Genomic DNA, 22,352 nt, shown 5'->3' with positions numbered 1-22,352 from the left:
AACGTCGTCCGGAAAAAAAAAAAAGAACGCCAGAAATGCACTTTTTTAGTTACCCTGTCTCCCAGAAAAAAACAATAAAAAGCAATCAAAAAGTTGTATGTATTCCAAATTGGTACTATCGGAAACTACAGGACATCCCGCAAAAAATGAGCTCTCGCCTAACTACGTCAACCGAAAAATAAAAAAGTTATTGCGCGCACAAATGACCGCAGAAAATAATTGAAGAAAATTAAATGTCTTTGAAAAAAAAAGAGTAGTATAGTAAGAAAAAACCTATACAAGTTTGGTATCGTAGTAATCGTACTGACCCATAGAATAAAGTTATCATTTCGCTTTTGTTGCCCTTTGTGTGCCTTAGAAACAAGACACACTAAAAGATGTCGAAATGTGTTTTTTTTTTCATTTTACTTCACTTAGAATTTTTTTTAAGTTTTTCAGTACCGTACATTATATGGTACCTTAAATAGCACCAGTGAAAAATACAACTCGTTCCGCAAAAAACAAGCCCTCATAAAGTGACGTCGATGGATAAATAAAGGAGTTATGATTTTTTTGAAGGGAGGAGGAAAAAACGAAAATGGAAAAAGAAAAAGGGCAGCGTCATTAAGGGGTTAAATACTCCTACCATGCGATGCGAGTTTTCAGAGAACAAAAACGCATCGCAATTGCACAAAAAATGCAAGTTCGCACCTGCGATATCATTGCAATTGCTTTCTCGTAAAAATACTATTGCTAGTGAGTGTGACCCCTTATAGAATTATTTCCTCTACTGCTCTCTTTCTTGCACTGTGACTGCAGTCACAGTGTTATTCACCTATAGAATAACTGCGCTTTTTACAAACTTTTGACATGAGACGGATTACACATGACAACAGGCAGTGGAAAGCAAATTAGGAGACCTTCTGGTGTCTCGCTCTTCGGAGCAGTTATTCTGCTCAAAAACATAATTTTAGGTAAATAAAGTGAAATGCACTTTACTAGTTATCACATTGGCTATCAATAAGCACAAGCTTGTTGAAAATACAAAGCCTGTTTAATCAATTATTCAGGTTTTACAACCTTTAGACTGACCATATATTAACCGAGTATTATGCGGGCTTTGTACGCCCATGAAAATGCGACGGCAATCAATTACATTGTCTTACGCAGTTTCGCTCGCATTAGTTTGTTGGAATTGCGTAATACACGAGCGCAAAAAAGAATGCAGCATATTCTCTATGACTGTGCAAATGCACGGGCCAATATCCAATTACATTGCGTATGGGCAGCGAGTATACACGTCATCGATGAGCGATGGCGCAGGAAATATAAGCAAAAAAAAAACCAGGTGTACTGCACATTTTTGGTCTACTTGGATTCTATGTTTAAACCTTTCCAATCCACTGTCTGACGTCTAGACATTCTGATTGAAGACTGTACAGCTCCGATGTTGGAAGACATCCGGCAGGGTATTCTTACTGTATATTACTGGCTGCTCTGTTGTCGGGGGCCTCTCCAGCATATCCCATACCGTAGTACTGGCTCTAGCCACCAGATGGCGCCATTGTATAATGGCAGAAAGAGAAAGCCCCTAGTAAACTCTGAATCCAAAATTGAATTGCAAAGGGTTAACTTTGCAATAGTATAGGAGAATGTCCACACAAGATGTAATTTCCACAGTAGACAATCCACTACAAATCTGTTGCAAAATTTGCATTTGTTGCATGTGAATTTGCCATAGATTTTAGTTTTGTAGCCGATGCTGATTTCACCCCCATTTAAAGATATAAAAATGCACAACATAGATTGACATGCTGTGGATTTAAAGTTATATGAGCAATACAAGAATTTACTAAAACAAGCATGGCACAAGAAGTGACAGGTTCTGTTGATCTGGATGATATCTGTTCTGATTGTAGACAATGTATTTCCTTTTCTTCTCCACACAGCTCAGATCGCCATATTGACTTCTTCTTATGACTGGGGTCTGCTGCAGATACATCTTTGGTTCCTTGCTTTTGTAGCTATTCCAAGCCTCTATAACAAAGAAATTCAGACCCTTAAGGCCACTCCCACACATGCGTTTACAAAACGCTGCATCCAAACCTGCAGCGCTTTACAGCGTTTTCAAACATGTTACAGGGATTGACAGTGTTTTTTTAATACACCCTATCATTGTGATGGGCGATGGGGTGCATTTAAAAGCACTAAGACGCACAAGAATAGAGCAGACAGCGCTTGAAAATCATGGCGTTTCTAAACCTTTGAAGCCCCATTGAAATCCATAGGAAATCCACGGTTAACGTGGCATATGAAACGCCATGCCAATCGCGGTAAAAAGTGGGCTGTGGGAGAGCCTTAAGACTATGGAAACCTTTGTGCATGAAAAATCAATTCACACATCTTTCTAAGTCCCTGCAGAAAAAATGATGCACTGAGTTTTTGTTTTCACGTATTTAAAAATCCTCATATTTGCTGTGCCTCAAATCCTTCATTAGGATTTCTGGCTGTAACATAGCAACATAGTATGTAAAGCTGAAAATAGACATATGTCAATCCAGTTCAGCCTATGTTTATCCAGAGGAAGGCAAAAAAAACAAAACAATTAGGTAGAAGCCAATTTTCCTCATTTAGAGGAAAAAATTCCTTCCTGACTTCAATGTGCCAATCGGATCAATCTCCGGATCACCCACCCTTCTGAGGTTATTAATGATTATAACATATAACATTGTAACACTCAAGAAAGACGTCCAGGCCTCTCTTTAATTCTTTTATCGAATTTGCCATCACCACGTCCTCAGGCAGAGCGTTCCATAATTTCACTGCTCTTACAGTAAAGAACCCCTTCTATATTAGTGATGCAACCTTATTTCCTCTAGATGTAGAGGGCGCCCCCTTGTTGCAGTCACAGTCCTGGGTATAAACAGATAATGAGAGAGATCCCTGTACTGTCCCCTGATATATTTATACAGAGCAATTAAGTCACCCCTCAGCTGTCTTTTTTCTAAACTAAATAATCCCAATTTTGATAACCTCTCTGGGTATTGTAATCCGCCCATCCCATTTATTACTTTAGTTGCCCAGCTTTGTACCCGCTCAAGCTTGGATATGTCTTTCTTAAGTACCGGTGCCCCAAACTGCACACAATATTCCATGTGTGGTTGGGAGGCATTCCCAGCCCTGATCAGCAGAAGCTCAGCTACCCTGACCTCTCCTTTGTCAGAGGCTGTATACCCTCACCTACTCAGCACTATACAGTGCTATCTCTCTGTTTACTAGTAGGGGAGAGATTGGTAGTAGTAGAACAGATAAGTAGGTTGTAGTTATTTACAATGCTGCGCTGTCTCTAGTTTAAATGATGATCTGGATGGAGAGTAGAGCATGACAAAACAGTATTACTAGAAAGTGCAGCATACTAGGGTATGGAGGCTGGTGAGATGGTCGGCATCTTCCCACATCTCCAAACACTGTCATACAGCCCTCTGTAATAAGTGTTCTCCCTCCAGACTTATCACAAGTTTGTTATCCTCTTTTCCCACTCAGAACTTGGAGTGACTGCAATAAACAATGACACCCTGCTTTCCATAGACTGCCTATCCCTGTGTGGAAGACTTACATGAGCTTACAATTAACAGTGTGCTGTCTTCTTCCTGTTACTGCAAAAAGCCCCTGAGTGGTCTTTTCTCTGAAATCCCTTACTGTGTAATTTGTCTCACTTACAGCAGGCCAGGGGAGTGGCTGAGAAGTTTACTCTCACTTATGGATTTTGCTAATATGTCGTTCCTCCAACCTGCAGTGCCTTGGAAAACAATACAAGAATAGAAACCAAACAATCATACATTTTTAATGAAAACCAATCACAAAAAGTCTTCCTTTCCAAAGATACTTTGATTAAAGAAAGCAAAAAGTGCCAAAGTGTACATAACATTTAAATGAATTCAGACCCTAGACCAGATCCTTAAATTAGAGGCGTAACTTGAAGGTCCTGGGCCCCAATGCAAAACTTGTAACAGGGCCCCCAACTATAATGCTTTACTCATAGTATCGGGTTCCCTATATAGAGAAGAGAGGCCTTATGGGCCCCCTAAGGCTCCTGGGCTCGGGTGCAACCACATCCCCTGCATCCTCTATAGTTACGCCCCTGCCTTAAATAATTCCACATCCAAAACTAGATGCCTAAATTACTGATGAAGATCCCAGGTCAAACCCCTACTAAATTCAGACCCCAGACCACACCCCCTACACAAAGTGAAGACCTCAACTCAGCAGCTGATTTAAGAAATCAGCATAGTGATCAGGGGGCGTGGGGGGGGAGGGGGGGGGGTTACCCCCGGGGGGGTTACCCCCATTGGCCATCCAAATCTATCATGTATAGCATTGTGCATGTATTCACATTGTGAATGTTTAGCTCTCCTAGGTACAACCAGAATGCTACCGTATGTCTGTTCTTACATTTGAATCCGCTTGTCAATGCATTTCATTTCAACCAGCTGTCCCTCTATAAAACAAGTAACACATTTGTGAAAGGAAAATACAGCAATCTTGTAAAGCATTAAGTTAATCACATCTAATAGTGGGTCCATTCTTGAGTGATGACTTGTTTTTCCATGCGTTACAAAAATACTTTTGGATAATTTCCAATTATGCTTGAAAATCTGTGGCCTTAGAACACCTTTTTATTTATGTCATCACATGTCTTTCCATGGCAACAGATGTAAACAAATACTGTATAGGTGTTACAGGGTCACAAGACAGTAACCAGGAACTACAGATAAACATCTCGGGGAGGAATACTCTCATGTATTCCAAATATTTCACCACATGTGACTGAACAGAATGACTGGCAGGAGTTGATCAAAGTTTCCGGGAGATTCATGTATTTCGCAGCATCTGTTTAATTCATCAATCAAACTTTTTGAAAGAGTTTAACAATACAATGCTTTACCAAAAAAATGTACGTTGTTTACGGCAGGGGAATAGCAATTTTTTTGCAATTGTTTAAAATTAAAACAAAAAAAAAACACGGATAATGTAGTAAAATAAAATATGCGCTGTTTTTCATAAGTTGCAAGTGATGTCTTTTTATATGTTCACACAACCTTCGCAAATTAAAAGAATAACTACCCTGTTTCCCCGAAAATAAGACAGTGACTTATAATAATTTTTGTTCCAAAAGGTTTAACTTTTTTACATGTATAGCTGCCTGGACACTATTTAAATTGACTTTTTTAATTAACTGTTAGCAGGGCTTAATTTTGGAGTAGGGCTTATATTTCAAGCATCCTCAAAAAGCCTGAAAAATCATTTTGCATCCTCAAAAATTCTGGAAAATCATGCTATGTCTTATTTTCAGGGTATGTCTTATTTTCAGGGAAGCAGGGTATATTTTTTTATTTTCTTATTTCGAGTTCAAGCCACACTGAAGGAGAAACACTTCACGTCCTATATTTTGGCTAATCATATATTGTACAATATTAATTACATGTCTTTAGTGAAAACCCTATACCGATAGAATATCTCTCCGGCGTATATGTTTCCAAAAGGATCTTGTTTTTTTCAGCTTCACTGTAGAGTGTTGTCAGCCACCCTATTCTGTCCTGTCTAAAGTAACTTGCAGATTGATATATGGGTACATATGGCATATGTTTACATATGCTTGCCAAATATACATTTAGAGGAAATATAAAACTTCATTCCCTGCTACCGGGGAATATATAAAAAATGAAAAACAACTCTTCCTAGAAGTAGTCTGAGCTCAGCTGTAACTAACAAAAATATATTTTAACTTTGATTGTCGACTTATCTTATTGCCTTCGAATTAAATGTTAATAATAATCATAGCAGTCGTGATGATGGGAGTCGGAATAGTGATAAAGTATCGTAATACATATTTTATGGTTGTTCATTTAATGGCACTTTATAGAATATCACTTTTTGATATCTTCATAAATTCCTTCATACCATCCGTCATATCACGGTGTGCAGTATTACTATTATAGTTAGATACTGCTTTTAGATTTACATTTCTACACAGAGTATTGAATGTTATATACTCTGGACTATCTGTGTGTGTATATTACATGTTCAGATACACCTATCAATGTATACTGTATGTAATATTAGCACTAGAATTCTGTAGTGCAATGTAACGGCTTATGTCTACATCACTAAAAACAAGCGTGTGTGTTGTATGTAAATATTATTTTTTCACTAATGGGTTTGCTAAATAAACACGAGGAAAAAGTTACTATAGTGCATTCAACCAATCCGAATAATTTTAGAGCACATTGGAATTGCAATATAGTTGCTCTCTGCAACTATATATATATATATATACACTAAATATATATATATATGTATATATATGTGTATATATGTGTGTATATGTATGTACTATATGTATGTATGTATGTAAATATTATTTTTTCACTAATAGGTTTCTACACAGTTCTTTTTTAGAATTTTGGCTATTTTCTGTCTGATTGTCAGAGCTTGTAGACTTCATTTTTCACGAGAAATGTAAGAATAATAAAGCTTTTTAATTGTACGCACACAGAATAAAGGAAGGGAAGTTAAAACGGTATATCTCTGTTGCTAGGTAAAATGTCTGTTTGTTTAAATATATCCTATGGCCGCATTCTTTCTAACCATTTTATGTGATGACTAGAGTTCAGCGAACATACTCTGCCCAGCTTGATGCTCGTTCGAGTATTAGCGTACTCGATGGTGCTCGTTACTCGAATGAGCGTCGAGCCGTGTTCGACCCCGCCCCAGTTTTTGGCTCCTCGCCGCTGTGATATGCCTGTTTTTGCCCCTCCCCGCCGCGACGCAGCGCATGTCATTGGCAAATTTTTCAGCTGGCAGGCAGGGGGAGAGAGAGAGAGACGAACCTAGGAAAAAAAAAAAAAAGCTTGGCACCCGAAGTCCCACATACAAAAGTGCTTGAGTCCCCCATTGTAGTCAATGGCGTTCGTTACTCGAGTAGAGCTCTCAAATTTTACAAAAAGCTTGACTCGAATAATGCGGACCCGAGCATTTGGGTGCTCGCTCATCTCTAGTGATGACCATGAGGGGCATGCAAATTGCGCCATTCCGATTGCACCTGTAGAAGCAAGAAGCAAAAAAAGGTCCTTCTTTTATATAAAACATGCATTTTCATACTGTTACACTTCAGGGTATAATACTGTGCTGTAGATATATCACTCAATCCTGAGTCTGCTGTGTTTACAACTTCTGTTGGTGTCGATAAAAAACGAACTGTTTAGAAGTAGAAAGGACTATTTAACATTAAGCTGTGGTACTTGATGCCACATTATAATATCAACTCAAATTCCATCCAAAAGAATGTATTTCTTCGCACGTAAAAATGAGTCCATTTATTATGTTTTGACAATTTAAATATTTGTAATAAAATACAAATGTATGTCGGACATTTCTGAAGTTGGAACAAGCTGAGTAGAGTTAAGATGTTGCCTATATAAATGTAACCCAGTGTCATATGCCTATGGTTTTCTTTTTTTTCGGGGTAAGTAGGCTTTAGCAAGCAATGAACTAAAATAGTAACACGATGAAATACAATTAATGAGTAATGAATATTGGAGGTATTTTACCTGAAGTTTGCTTACATAATAGTTTTTTTAGAATTACGTCTTGGGTTGAAAATCTTAGGAGGATATACACATCCAGTAGAAAATCAGCCTTGTCGAATGAAGCAGTAGATGAAATCTGTAACTTTATACGCTGTCATGAAGCACACTTACTGGTAAGCCAGCTGATGTACTGCATCAAGTGACTTGCAATAATTCATTTTTCGGTGTATGGAATCATACAGCACTTAATGAGGGCATTTCTGATCCCATGTAATTCTCTACGCTGGATAATTCAGAGAATGTGCCATTTTGCACTTTTTATACATAGCAGCTGCTAACAAATGCTACTTAGTATTCAGGATATATTAAGAAGGCATTCCATTTGTCGTAGGACATCTTATAATATTTCCTAAATTATTACTGTTTGTTGAACGGAGTTTCAAATAATTTGCTACTTTGACACTTTACAATAAAAATTAACATTTTCTGTTACCAACGGATTTTGAGTCTATGACTTATTAAAGATGAAGCGTCTGCTTTCCAGACGTGTCTGTCTTAGGAAATTCTTGCATTCCCAATAAAATAATTCCCCATAAGATAACAATTCCAGAGAATCTTTTCTTGGGACTTTGTATAGTGTTATCCCTTTGTTGTTCCTTCTGGAAATGTAGGAATAAATTTAGCCAATTTAGCACCTTTGGGGGAACAAATTCCTTCTCGGCTCCATAATGACAATCAGAATAATCCCTGGTTGAACATTCTGAAGGTTCCTACCTGACACCCACACCCTGATCAACAACCCCGCTGGTTATTTAATGTCTATATCCTGTAATATCATAGCGCTCTAGAAAGACATCTAGTCCCCTCTTAAACTCCTGCATCGATTTTGCTATCACCACGTCCTCAGACAGAGAGTTCCATAGTCTCACTACTCTTACAGTAAAGAACCCCTTCTATGTTGGTGATGAAACCTGCTTTCTTCTAGACGTAGAGGATGCCCTCTTGTTACCGTTGCAGTCCTGGGTATAAACAGATCATGGGAGAGATCCTTGTATTCTCCTCTAATGTAATTATTAGAGATGAGTGAACATACTCGGTAAGGCCGATTTCGCAATCGAGCACCGCGATTTTCGAGTACTTCACTACTCGGGTGAAAAGTACTCGGGGGTGCTGTGGGGCGGGGGGTTGCAGAGGGGAGTGGGGGGTAGCAGCGCGGAACTGGTGGGAGCTCTCTCTCTCTCCCTCTCCCCCCCACTCGCCTCTGCAACCCCCCGCTCACCCACAGCGCCCCCGAGTACTTTTCACCCGAGTAGTGAAGTACTCGAAAATCGCGGTGCTCGATTGCGAAATCGGCCTTACCGAGTACGTTCGCTCATCTCTAGTATTTATACATAGTTATTTGATAGAAAATAATAACAAGCATATACTCACCTTTCCCGAGTCCCTGCATCAGCAGCCGTGGGTCTCCCCTGCAATGCGATGTTTACAGGAAGTCACAGGCTGCTGCAGCCAGTCCTTGATTCGAGAGCACAAAGTCAGATTTCAAACTATATTTTTTAGGAAACACAGCAGCGTGTCAGAATAAAACATACATGTGCTGATTGGGCACATCTGTCCCGAGTTCATGCTGCCCGTGGTTTGGGCAGCATGCCCTCAGTGATAAGTTCACTTTAAGTGATGCACATTGTATTTTTGTTAGGGCACAATTCTGAGGTGCACATACACGTGCATTAGCATTTATTTTCTACAAATTCCTAATTGTTGAAAAGATACAAAAATTACCAAATTTGTCTGTATCACTTAATTTCTTCCAATTAGTATTTAATAAATGTAGATATTGAAAACAAATCTTTGGGTATTTTTTCCTTTCATTTTCTCCATTATTGTATCTGTTTTTTAAAAGAGTACAGCCAGAAATTGCCCCACCCCAACTAGTTTACCACTTTTGTGCTGCGGTGCATGGCATAGAAGAGGTTAAACAGCAAAGTTCAGAAGTTTTTCTCATCTGCAATGTTAGAGTGGTAGTATGGATGTGTTTGGTAGCCGTATTCCTACTCTGCACTGGTACGATTAGGCAGGCTTCACACAGGCAGTATTCGCTGTGGGCTCTCCACAGTGGAAATCTGCGGCAAAGACTCTGAAAATTCGCACTGATTAAATCGGCACTATAGATGAGCGAGCATACTTGTTAAGGCGATTTACTCAAGAGAGCATTGCTTATTTTGAGTACCTGCTGGCTCGTCCCTGAAGATTCGGGGGACTGCGGAGGGGGGCGGGGTAGAGAGTGAGAGAGATCTCTCTCTCTCTCCCTCCCGATCCCCTCCGCAACTCCCCGCTCACCCCTGCGCCCCCCCCCCCCGAATCTTCAGGGATGAGCCAGCAGGTACTTGAAAAAGGTGATGCTCTCTCTCGTAAATCGCCTTAACGAGTATGCTCGCTCATCTGTAATCGGCACCTAAATGGTGCCGAATTGACCGTGAGTTTTGTAATAGGCCTGCCACAAACTTTAACTCTTGCATTTCAAGAGTTGAAATACACATCATAATTAGGCACCCTCCGAAATCAGTGTTTAGATTAGAAAGTATCAGTGTTTCGATTATTGTCAAATTAGTGCCTAGGAGAGGTTAAAATATGTTTTTGTAGTGAGTAGAAATGCATTAGAGATGACGTAAGTATTCAGTAATAATAATTTAAACTAAACATCTAAAAGTCCAGAAAACTGCATAATCGTGAACTTTGTTGGTCCTGCAATAAGATTATCATTAAGGCCGTCTGCACACGAATTGGTCGGACTCCACATGTGGGAGCCCGCAGCGGGATGACATGGAATCCGCAATCTGTCTGCAACGCCAATTGCGGACGGGCCGCAGGTCAGATGGCTTGCATTGATGGAAGCCGTATATGCGGGAACCGCATGAAGATAAAGCATGCAGCGATTTTTCCTGCACTCACAAAAACCACAGTTGGTTACCGCAAGTGTACAGGAAGAATCGATATCCCATAGCATGCAAGGATGATATTTGCTGTAGATCCGCGGTGTGGATGTCGACTGCGGATTCTGCAATGCAAATCGGTTCATGTGCAGGTTTCTAATAAAACCTAATGCGCATTGCCTTATTATGGATCTATGTTGTATGGATCATCATACGGCACCTCTAAAATTCTGTGGGCTCCTTTTGTATCATGGTATGGCTCTATACGTGTGCAAAGATTTTGGAATAATTTCATCATTGATACATTCATATTGCCATATTAGGGAGTTATTATCTCCTAGAAAAATTGCTACTGCAGGATAAGTCATCGCCATTTGGTGCACCCTGCGATTGTACACAGACCGGGGGGGGGGGGGGGGGGGGGATTTAGTCAGTAAAATTTGGCATAGAAAATTTGAAGATTTGTGCTGGTGCTAAAAAAGTAGCAAGTTTTTTAAAAAGTGGGCAGAGACTGGCATAAATTAGTGTATATTAGAAATCTACTCCAGTTCCAAGCTTGCGTTAGACTTCTTTCTTGGCACACAGACAGCTTTGAGATTCGTCTCAGATGAAAGCAATGGTCTGCCAGCAACCCCTGCAATGATTTTCGGGGAAGGACTTTAAATATGAGCACTTCCCTGAAAATCAACCCTAGCTTGTGTAAAAAATTAAAAAAAACTTATACTCACCTCTCCGCCGCTGCCGGGGCTCATATGTGTCTTCTCTGCTTGGTCCCCGCCATGGTAGTGAATCCCCGCCTCCTGAAAGAGCTGCGTCTGATTGGCTGAGTGCTCATGCAAATAAATGCTCCTATGAATGAGGCCTAAAGCACATCTTGCACTTGCAGGAATCATATTGAGGGAGACTTCACACAGGCGTATTGCAAAATACGCTCTCCTGATGCAACTATTCAGCGCAGTTGCTGAGGGTACTGCACCGAATACTGTGCAGATTTGCACAGGCACCATTAGTTCACATGATTTAAAGGATGCGGTGTGTACGGCTTTGGCAGTATTTTGCATATACCCAAGTATATATATATATATATATATATATATATATATAGGCATATTTGCACACCTCCCATAGCCTTTTATGGGGCAGTTTAATGCTCGAGTGAGCACAAAAAAAGAGCGGGCCCTCTTTTCTTGTGCCCGTGAGATTCGTGTGTGCAAAAAAAAAAGAGAATGAATCCATTATAATCAATGGGTTTTATTCTCCATGTGGAATTTTTCTGTGTGTAAAAACGCACTAAAACGCACTTATCTGAAGAAGCCCTAAGACAAGAGTTTTAAATACTAGTCCTAATTTTCCCCAGAGTGTCTAAAAGTGTGTAATATGGACCATAGGGCCTCCGTGTGCCGCCTACAGGCTCCATGCACATGGCTCTGCTTTGTGCGTGAGACCTAAAGCTCCGTAAATAAGTAGCTTTGTTTTTATGTCTTTCCTAAGGTCTGTTTTTATGCAGGACTGAATCATAAGTCACTCTCTCTAATAAGGACACGGGGAAATTAATACAAGCAGGATGTCTAAGGGAGTGTGGGAAAATAATGAATGGAGGCGCTGAAGTAGTGTCAGTATGCGGTACGTCATGTGTATCACCCAGCTTGTTTATTATTAGTTTTGATCTTCTCCCAAGTAGGAAAGACACCTGTGTTGTTATGTCAGCAGCCTCTCTTCAGAATGGTTCAGCCAGTCAATCAGTGTTCATATAAGCCAATGAGTCACTTGAATTGAAGACAAGCCTTCAGGACAGGTGGCGCAGGGTACATGAATGTGCAAGCGTTTAACGAGAATGTCTGTGAAACCTATCAGGCCCCTACTATAAACAAAGAACAGAACAATTAATCCGGCATTGTGACTAAAAATGACAAAATGATACAATTCTGAGATTCTGGGACAAGGTACTGACAACTGTGAAATTCTAATTACTCGCTTTGAATATCTGACAACTTTCTAGTTATATTATCTTAGAAGCTTGTTTTCATTTGTTAAGCCCCATTTACATGCAAAGATGATCATGATAAATTCATTCAAAAAATAGGGAGAATGACAGTTTAAGAGATTGTTTTGCATAAGCTGCTAATCGGAACTAATGTCTATTAGCAGCTTATTAGCTTCATTTGCTGTATGCAGAAAACAGGATGTCTGTTATCTGCATACAGCCCTATGTTCTGCTGTGGGACTGCAGCTGAATACAATGTTATCAGATCTCCCATGGAGAATCACAGCGTGCAGTCCCTGCTATTAGCTCTCTGTCCGAAAGATGGATTTTAAACTCAACTAAAAATCATTGTTCGGATGAAAAGCAAATGATTGTAGCATGTACACGCAATGATTATAGCTCAAAAGCCATCATTTGAGCGAATTTTGAGCAATAATCGTTGCGTGTCAATCGGGCTTTACATTTGAAATACAGTATTTTAGTAAAGTAAATTCTCTAGTGACTTCCTTAATCACACTTTATCAGCTTTGCATGCAAAATAACAGCTAAAGTAGGCTTTGATTTCAAGGACTTTAGAAAGAACATCACAACTTCTCAGCTGTGAGTATAAGTAAGGACCCCTGCCCACAGGCATGATTCCGCTGGCGGTAAATCGCTGGCGAATCACGCCGTCTAAAGCTTTCCATAGCGTTGCTATGGAAAGTGCCGCCCCCCTGTCCACGAGCGGAGAATCATTGCAATTCTCAGCTCGCGGCCGGCAATTCGCAGCATGCTGCGAATTTCCACGATTCTCCCCAGTCAGCCTATCTATCAGACAGCGGAGATCTGTCTGCCGGCTCCTGCTCCCGGGCGACGGAGATCAGCCGCAGGATACTGCAACGCCTGTGAACAGGGGGCCTTAAAGGAAATCTCCTCTCACCTGCAGTTAGCATCCTAAACCAATCCTAACCAGTGATGTGGGATATATAGGCAATTCTAACCAAACCTTTTTTCCAACTGTGACTCCAATGGCCCTAAAATGCACATTTTTGCACAGCACAAGCAGTTTGCTGTTTCTTTGTGGTTCACTTGCTGCCCTGATCCGAGCTGTCTCCCCCTGCATTGTTGCAAACCAACTTGGTAAAAGACTTACGTCTTCAGCTTCCTTCAGCTGGAAACGCCTTGCGTGCTACTCACTACGCTTGGGCTGTGTTTTTAAAATCAGTGCATGTGCAGTAATGTTCCCTGCCGTGGCTATTGGGCTCGTTGACATCACATACATGAACTTATTCCACAACTGCAGCGCAGACATAGTAGCTGGAATGCAAGATATCTCTAGCTTGATGTTGTATAGTGACATGCCAAAAGTCATGGGATAGCCATATATAAATTGATTATGAAGTGGCGTTAAATGAGGTGATGGTTTTGGAACACACAAACCTATATAAGTTTAGGTGTTATCTTGTGAGTGAGGTTAAACACCGGCCAGTGTTCTCCTGGCAAGATGACATGAATTATTGGCGTTGGAATGAGGCATGATAGTAGGTGCCAGGCGGATGGAAATTCCATTTCCGAAGTTGTGCAGGCATTTAACATTCTACGATCCAGAGTGTCACGTCTGTACTGGGAATACATCATAGAAGGCAACACCATCCGCAGTGGTACCTTCTGCAGGTGCTTAATGATCGCGAACGGTGGTGTCTGTCTAGAATTGTCCATACAGATGGACAAGCAGCTCTGGCAGAAATCACATCCATATTCAATGCAGTAGGCCACACACTCATATCCCACAGGTCAGTGGAGTATTCTTTAGCTTCCATGGAATATGGGAGCAGAAGACCGGGCAAAGTGCTTTTGATAACAACACAATATCAAACATAGTGCCTCACCTGGGCTCTTGAGGTTGCTGACTGGACCCTAGAGGACAGGCAATATGCGGCATGGTTCAGTGAGTCTTAATACCAAATATTATGTAGGCTAGTGGTGATTCCATACTAGTGAGAGGTGTGTTCTCATGACATGGGTTGGGTCCACCTAAACACATAATTGACCAGTTCCCGCTATGTTTCACTGCTTGGTGACCATTTGCAGCTCTTCGTGGGCTTCATATACCCCCACAATGATAGGATATTCTAGCAGGGTAATACACTGTGTCATCAAGACCAAGTTGTCCAGAATTGATTAGAGGAGCATTCTTGAGAATTCCTATGAACGATGTGTCCTGCAAGTTCACCTGACATGAGCCCAATCGAGCATTTAAGGGATGTGTTGGAGAGGTCCATTCACACCTGAGATCCTGCACCTAAAAATACCACAGAGCTGTGGGTGGCTATCTAGATGGCATGACATGAAACGAATGCACAAATATTAGTCTTCTGTTAGACTGATTCATTAGTAGTTGAACGGGAAAAAAGATTCTACTTATTGATTTCCATGGAGAACGACTAGTGCAGTTGACACCTCAGAATGAAGGCATCTCTGTCTTTTCATAAACATGTGCCAGTATCTATTGATCATGCAATGGACCACATTCTCCACCTTGAGACTTCTTTATATTTTTGTAATGCTTAAGGGATGAGCTGTTTGCTTGTTGTACTGATAGAATGATTTCGTATTTAGCATTCAATTGCAATATGCTGTTATGATTACCAGGAGTTCTGCTGTTTCATTATCTCCTATCTACTAGTTTGTTAGAATAGTTGATATATTATGGGCCTCAAAGCTGATTTAAGGCTGAATGGAGCAGGGTGTGACCCTGTGCCCCATGCAGTGACCTGTACCTCTGCTTACCTGTCCGGAGTCTTCTCTATGCTCTGCAGATGTTTGGCTGGCGCACAGCCGCACGTGTAGTGCAGAGCCATAAAACTGGCAATGACGGGGATAGTGTGAGCCTCTGCAAAGACTAGAATAGGACATGCTGCGATTTCCACCCCGCGAGCGGAATATCGCAGTTGATTTCCACTCATGGGCATGGAAACACATTTTTTAATGCATGTCCTATGGGCTGTATTTGCAATTATTTTGAAACAAAAGGGGTGGGGAAGATACAAAAAGTACAGGGGCAGGCGGTGGAGCAAGGGGTAGCACAGCAATGGGCCGATAACATGTGATATACAGTTTTTTCGACAGAAATGGGGTGGAGGTAGTACAGGAGGTATGGGGCAAGAAATGTACATGATAGGTAAAAGTGGAAAGCCATAAGGAGGAGCAGGGGGTATATTGTGGGGCTCGGGGACTAGATCAGGAGCTTTGGTATGCCTCTATAAGGAGGTGTGTCTTTAAGGCATGTCTGAAGTTCTGCACATCAGGCATTGTCCGGATGTTTTTGGGTAGAGCGTTCCAGAGGAATAGTGCTACTCTACAGAAGGCCTGGAGCCAAGCATATGAGGTTCGTATTAGAGGGGTGTTTATACTGAGTGTGTTAGCAGAGCGGAGCGCGCGGCCTGGGTGATGTATGGACAGCAGGGAAGCGATGTATGGTGGCGCGCATTGTGTGTTTCTTCATTGTGGGATCACAGTGCTGAAACGGGGCACCCAGTGAGTGTCAAACGCAGCTCCCCGGACTCCCTATTCCATCACCTTTGAGCCCTATAATGTAGTTTATGGGCGTTAAAGGTGATGGCAGGTTTTTTTTCATGATTTCATGTGTTCATTTTGTCTTTGTGTGTATACAGAAGTTTGGAAACATTACATATTTTATACTGCAAATCACTAGTCAGAAACCTCTCTGGGAGGTTTCCAACTAAGAATAGAAACGTATCCCAACTGAAAAATTCTATAGTTAACCCTTTCCGATCCACTGTCTGACGTCTCAAGACATTCTGATTGAAGGCTGCACAGCTTACGACGTCGGAAGACGTCCGGCAGGGTATTCTTACTGTATATTACTGGCCGCTCTGTTGTCGTGGGCCTCTCCAGCATTTCACATACCACAGTACTGGCTCTAGCCAGCAGATGGCGCCATTGTATAATGGCAGAAAGAGAAAGCCCCCTAGGAAACCCTGAATTCAAAATTGGATTGCAAAGCGTTAATCCACGATAGGCTAATTTAATGAAAAACTGTCATACAGGCAAAAATATTTGGAGGAGGCCAAAATGTGAACGTATTTCCATATTTCAAGAGTTAGTTGGAGGACTGAGCAGTTTTTGTTTTTGAGTGTTATACAACAGAAGCTTCATTCAGATGTATCTCTTGAGATATCCACCAGACGTATACCTCTGAGGTTTGAATGTACTATGAGCAGAGTTTTATATTTGAAGGGGGTACAATGGATTTGAATATACCAAAGGAACTGAAGAGTTTATTTGCATAATATTTTAGCAAAAAGCAGTTTTTTAAATACATTTGTAATACATTTTCAAATTCTTCTTTACAGCTTTTAATTCTTTAGAACAAAAGAAGAGGACTAGTAGTGGAGGATGTTGTCTCTTAACGCCTCCGCCTCCACCAATTTTTCCACCACCTCCATTCTTCAGAGAACGCAGAAGCACAGTGAGTACCTAAGACCAGTGGAGATCAACCTAGTACAATATAAGTGCCTCAAATTCAGGCCTTGACTTCATCAAATGACCACAGAACACATTCAGTGAGTGCTTGAAGGGCTAGACATATATGTTGATTCACAGATAACATATAACTTATTGATATATCCTGTGTGTGCAAAGATAACAGCAAACTCTAAAGCTCCGTTTACATGCAACGATTATCGGTCAAAATTCGATCAAACGATGTCTTAATCGTTGCACGTAAATGCTACCATCATTTACTTTTTGTCTGAACAATGATTTTTAGTTGAGTTTAAAATCCAGTGTTTGGCAGGAGAGCTGATAGCAGGGACCACAAGCTGTGATTCTCCACGGGAGTGCTGATAATATTCAGCTGCAGTCCCATGGCAGAACAAAGGGGCTGTGTGCAGATAACCACCTGCTGTTCTCCGCATACAGCTCAGGGAGGCTCATTTACCTGCAAATGAAGCTAATAAGCTCCTAATCGGCATTAGTGCCCATTAGCAGCTTATGCAAAACAGTCACTCAAACTGTCAATCATCCTATCTTTTGAACGAACTTTGAGCAATCATCTTTGCGTGTAAATGGGGTCTAAGGAACAATTACAAGTTGAAGTGACATTTCTGGACCGAAGTTGGGCCCTCAGAGCCTTCTAGTGGGCTGAAGGGAAAATCAGTCTGATAATGCTTGATGGAATATTTTACAGTGAATGGTTTGTACAATGTGGCTCCATGCAATGCTGAGTCAATAACCCATTTAAAATACACATGTGATGTGCTTAATAAAGCTAAAGTGATTGAAGAACTAAAGAAAGGGTTCCCATGTATCAGCGAAGACAAAAATCAATTAGTGATTTATTGGAATTCAGGATTCTTCATCTGGTAGGTTTTCTATTCTGCCCTTGAGAACAATTACTCTTGGAAAACCTGCCACAGAAAGCTAAACACAATCTAGCTAATAGAACCTAGTGAATTTCATTAGTGCAGCCTTTACTGATTATACAGGCTACTCTACCAGAAGGACGTTCCAAAAGAAATAAAACTTCTCTCCTGGGTTGATTGGGCTTACTTTTTACCAGCACAGTACAGTAGCCTTGTGCAATCATTAACATGACAAATCATGCATCGTCCATATGTTAAATCATAAGTCATTGTCATTAATCACAGGCTTCTATACAAACTGTTCAGACTGGATGTGTTATGATGTAAAGCTACATGCAGATTATGTATCAAGTGGCTTTGTTACATCAGACCAGGACTTAATAATATTGTCCCAAGGGGACGAATACCTACACCAGGTATAAATCCGGATAACATAAAATAGATAAGCAAAAATGGTGGCAGGGAAAACTAATCCTGTGTCTACAAAACTGACGGGTTCTACATAAAAGCCAGGCTGTGGTCCCAATAACAGAGGCCCCACAACAGGGACCTGTCTGTCCCTAGATGGTGACTAGGGTGGTGACAACTGACAGATGGCACTCACAGTTGACAGAGATATAGAAGGGTACTGTTGTAACCATCCCATAGACAAAATAAACAATGTGGACTTATCTGACAAGTTGCTTGACCCACAAATGCTGACCCTGACCAGAACTTCCATCGATCAGACGAATAACTGGTGCCCTCCTAAAGGAGGGGCTGGAATAAATACACCTTCATGATGGCTGATTCGCCGACTAGGGAACACTTCTCTGCCGGCTACTCAACCAACATACCAGCAAAAGGAAGTGCATTGGTCAGCGCCCGGTGCCGGACCCAATCCTGGACAAAGGCTTGCGTGCCACAACAGTACCCCTTATCTGAGGAGGGGCACCATGATTTGGCTTAGAAGGATTTCTTTCATGAAATTTCTTCACCAGTCAATATTAACTTCAGAAGCAGGAACCCTTATCCTTTCTTCAGGAGCGTATCCTCACTAATGTACAAGGTACTAGAACCAATTCCTGACCTGATGCAAGTCAATAACACAGCTAATCTTAAATTGCAACACTGGAGGAGGAGACTGCTCATGTACAGAATGTATTCATTTCTTAATGAAAATTTATGAACGGCACCTGAGATCTTAACCCTTTCCAATCCAATTTGTATTACGGTTTTACTAGGAGGCTTACTCTTTTTCTGCTGTTATAAAATGGCGCTATCTGCTGGCTATAGCCAGTACTGCATGAGGTGCCACATTGGATAGGCTCCGACAGCAGAGAAGCTGGCAATATACAGTAAGAGAACCCCGACGGACGTCTTCCAACATCAGAGCTGTACAGCCTTAAATCATAATGTCTTTAGACGTCAGACAGTGGATTGGAAAGGGTTAAAGGAATTGGGAATCTGCAATCTAAAGGATGCCGCATTGTAATCTCTTTGATCTCATATGGACAAATAAGACGTGGGCCCAATTTAAACAATGGTAATTTGAGGTCTATGTTCTTGGTGGACAACAAGACCAAATTCCCCACCTGAAAATCAGGACCCTCTGAACAATTTTCGTCGGTAGTTCTTTTGTAACTCATTTACTTTTATCAACTTTGAAACAACATTAGAAAATTAGCGAAAACATGGATAAAATCCGTACTTACAAAAGAAAGGGGAGGTACCGGTAGATCCCAAGGATCTATTGTTCAAAGCAAACTCTGCCAAAGGTAAATACACAGACCAGTTTTCCTGAGAGTCAGCAACAAAACACCACAAATATTGTTCAATACTCTTATTAAATTTCTCTGTTTGACCACGACACGCAGAGGGAAATGATAACTGAACTTTCCGATGACCACACAAAGGAGCACCAACATTATAAAACAAGAAGTAGCCAGATGGTGCCACCAGGAAGATGTAGTACACTGATTGCTTACAGTTGGGAAAAGGATGCATGGTCTTTAGTAAATTTCACAGATTCTTGATGATCATTTTATTTTTGAAGATTTATTATGTTTGTCTTTTTTTTAAGATACATGACATGGATTATACAAACTCACCTCTGGAATTAAATCCCACAATTCCTGTATGTGTACCAGGCCCACCTGGGCCGGAAGGACCCCCAGGACCTCAGGTTTGTAGATGAGGGGACTTAAAATCAAATTCTCTTAAGCAAATACATGCACACACATTGGAGGCATTGAAAAGTTTATTTTCATACATAGATAAAGCTTTTGGAAAATTATAACTTGGGTACCACATGTATAATGATACAGTATGTGCCCGATTAGTCCAGAGAAACTTCAATTAATGTCACTTACTAACTAACTTTCGGATATTTCCTATATCAAAGACGTGTGTTAATCGCCCTGCTCTTTTGTCATGCCTTAATTGATTTCATGGTGGCCTTGAGTTTACCTGTCTGTGGTACTGAATTTCTTTAAAAAAAACCAATATATTCTCCACTTAAAGGGTTTTACCAGATTTCCAAAAAGGTTTGGTACCATGTTAGCCAGTAGAGCAATGTGTGATTGTTTTCAGTAAGAGAAACCAAGTAATCTTGTAGATATGATACCTTTTAATGGCTAACAAAAATACATGATGTTAGAGCAAGCTTTCAGGATATCACCCCCTTTATCAGGCTAATGAATGAAACTAGTTTGGATGGCACATAATGTATGTAAGAATTATGTGCCATCCAAACTAGTATCATTCATTAGCATGACGAAGGGGGCGTTATCCTGAAAGCTTGCTGTAACATCATGCATTTTTGTTAGCCATTAAAATGTATCATATCTACAAGATTACTTGGTTTCTCTTACTGAGGACAATCATACCAGATTTCAATAAATGGCACCCGCCACGGGCGGGTTTGAATTGCGTTCCCCGTGGCGATAATCCTGCTGCGGGGAACGCAATGCACGCTTTCCATAGCGTTGCTATGGAAAGCGCAGCCCCCCTGACCACGAACGGAGAATCATTGCGATTCCCCGCTCAACGGCGGCAGATCGCAGCATGCTGCGAATTGCCTCGACTCTCCGCGGTCAGCCCATCTGTCAGATAGGCTGACCGCAGAGATCCGTCTGCAGGCTCCTGCTCCTGGGCGGCGGCTCCCAAGCAGAGATCCACCGGGGGATACCGCAACGCCCGCGGACAGGCAGCCTTCAGCTTGTGCATTACGTGACAGGTGTGGCAGACATGTGAGGTACCCACATGACTGCTCCTTTCATTATTTCCACCTTGTGCTTATGTACATATATATAGAAGAGCTTGTGGGTATGAGCTTGGTTTTGCATGGGGGTAGGGCAGACAGACTGTTTTGCTGCATTACAATCTGGAATCCAAATGAATTTACTTTAGATTTTATGCAATGGATTTGATCATTCCAAATTGCTCACATCGTATGAATTGCGCTCAACCAGCCAAAACAGGCAAAGTGCAGAATGATTTTCACCTGCACACTTCAAAGCAGAAGGCAGATTCCATGTCAGATCTTTAAATAGACCACATGTGTCTACAGATGGAAGTATCTGTCTATAACACCACTATAAGCCATACACTCCATTGTACACCGAGAAGAGAAGGCTGCGCACCAAATCTGACATACAGAAGTCGGAGCAGTTTTGTCTTAAGGATGGGAAATGTCTCGGTGTCTAGATGTGCTAAGCTAATACGGTAGTTATAACCCAAGAGACTCGCATCTGTAATTGCAGCAAAGGGTGGCTCCACAATGTGTTGACTTTCAGGGGTGGGCATAAAGTTATCTGTTCTTGTCCTAATTATTGTTTATGTCACAGTAAGATATATTTGCACTTTCAAAGCATGTTGTATAAAACAAATGGTGCAGCTCCCTTCCCCTAAAAAAAAATCCATTTTAACTTCAGGTTGTAATGCAATAAAACAGGAAAAATATAAAGGGTGGCGGATAGAGATGAGCGAGTATATCGCTAAGGCTAACTACTCGAGCGAGTAGTGCCTTAGCCAAGTATCCTCCCGCTCGTCTGTAAAGATTCGGGGGCCGGCGCGGGTGGCAGGTGAGTTGCGGGGGGGAGAGAGGGAGAGAGAGATCTACCCTCCGTTCCTCCCCGCTCTCCCCCGCCGGCCTCTGCCGGCCCCGAATCTTTAGAGACGAGCGGGGAGATACTCGACTAAGGCACTACTCGCTCGAGTAGTTAGCCCTAGCGAGTATACTCGCTCATCTCTAGTGGCGGAGGTTGAATACTTTTGCAAGTCAGAGTATGTAGACATGACTGGTTGTATTCTTCTTAATCACTGATGTAATGATGTGTGATAGAACTTTAAAACAGACAAACATGCAATAGAATTTAATTTGTAGAATAGTAGAATCCATCATCTATTCTATATGTTGCCTGGGTACTTCCAGGGGCAAATACTTCAAAATCTTAATAGCATCTAATGCATATGATGTCAGACAATATATAGTGTATGATATTTCTTTCTTGTTTCCATC

The 22,352-nt window shown here is 41.2% G+C and overlaps 1 protein-coding gene across 2 annotated transcripts in view; it reads left to right on the top strand.

Annotated features, from left to right (window-relative positions):
* COLQ (collagen like tail subunit of asymmetric acetylcholinesterase) overlaps positions 1-22,352 on the top strand; it is a 94,635-nt gene that overhangs the window by 21,075 nt on the left and 51,208 nt on the right. For both annotated transcript variants that reach the window (XM_066584612.1, XM_066584611.1), the window contains exons 2-3: positions 16,841-16,956; positions 19,914-20,015. In XM_066584612.1, coding sequence (XP_066440709.1) covers positions 16,841-16,956; positions 19,914-20,015 — 218 coding nt within the window. The remainder of the gene's footprint in view (positions 1-16,840; positions 16,957-19,913; positions 20,016-22,352) is intronic.

The sequence above is a fragment of the Eleutherodactylus coqui genome, chromosome 12, assembly GCF_035609145.1.
Source record: "Eleutherodactylus coqui strain aEleCoq1 chromosome 12, aEleCoq1.hap1, whole genome shotgun sequence".
Lineage (NCBI taxonomy): Eukaryota > Metazoa > Chordata > Amphibia > Anura > Eleutherodactylidae > Eleutherodactylus > Eleutherodactylus coqui.
This window is presented reverse-complemented; position numbering and strand designations above follow the sequence as displayed.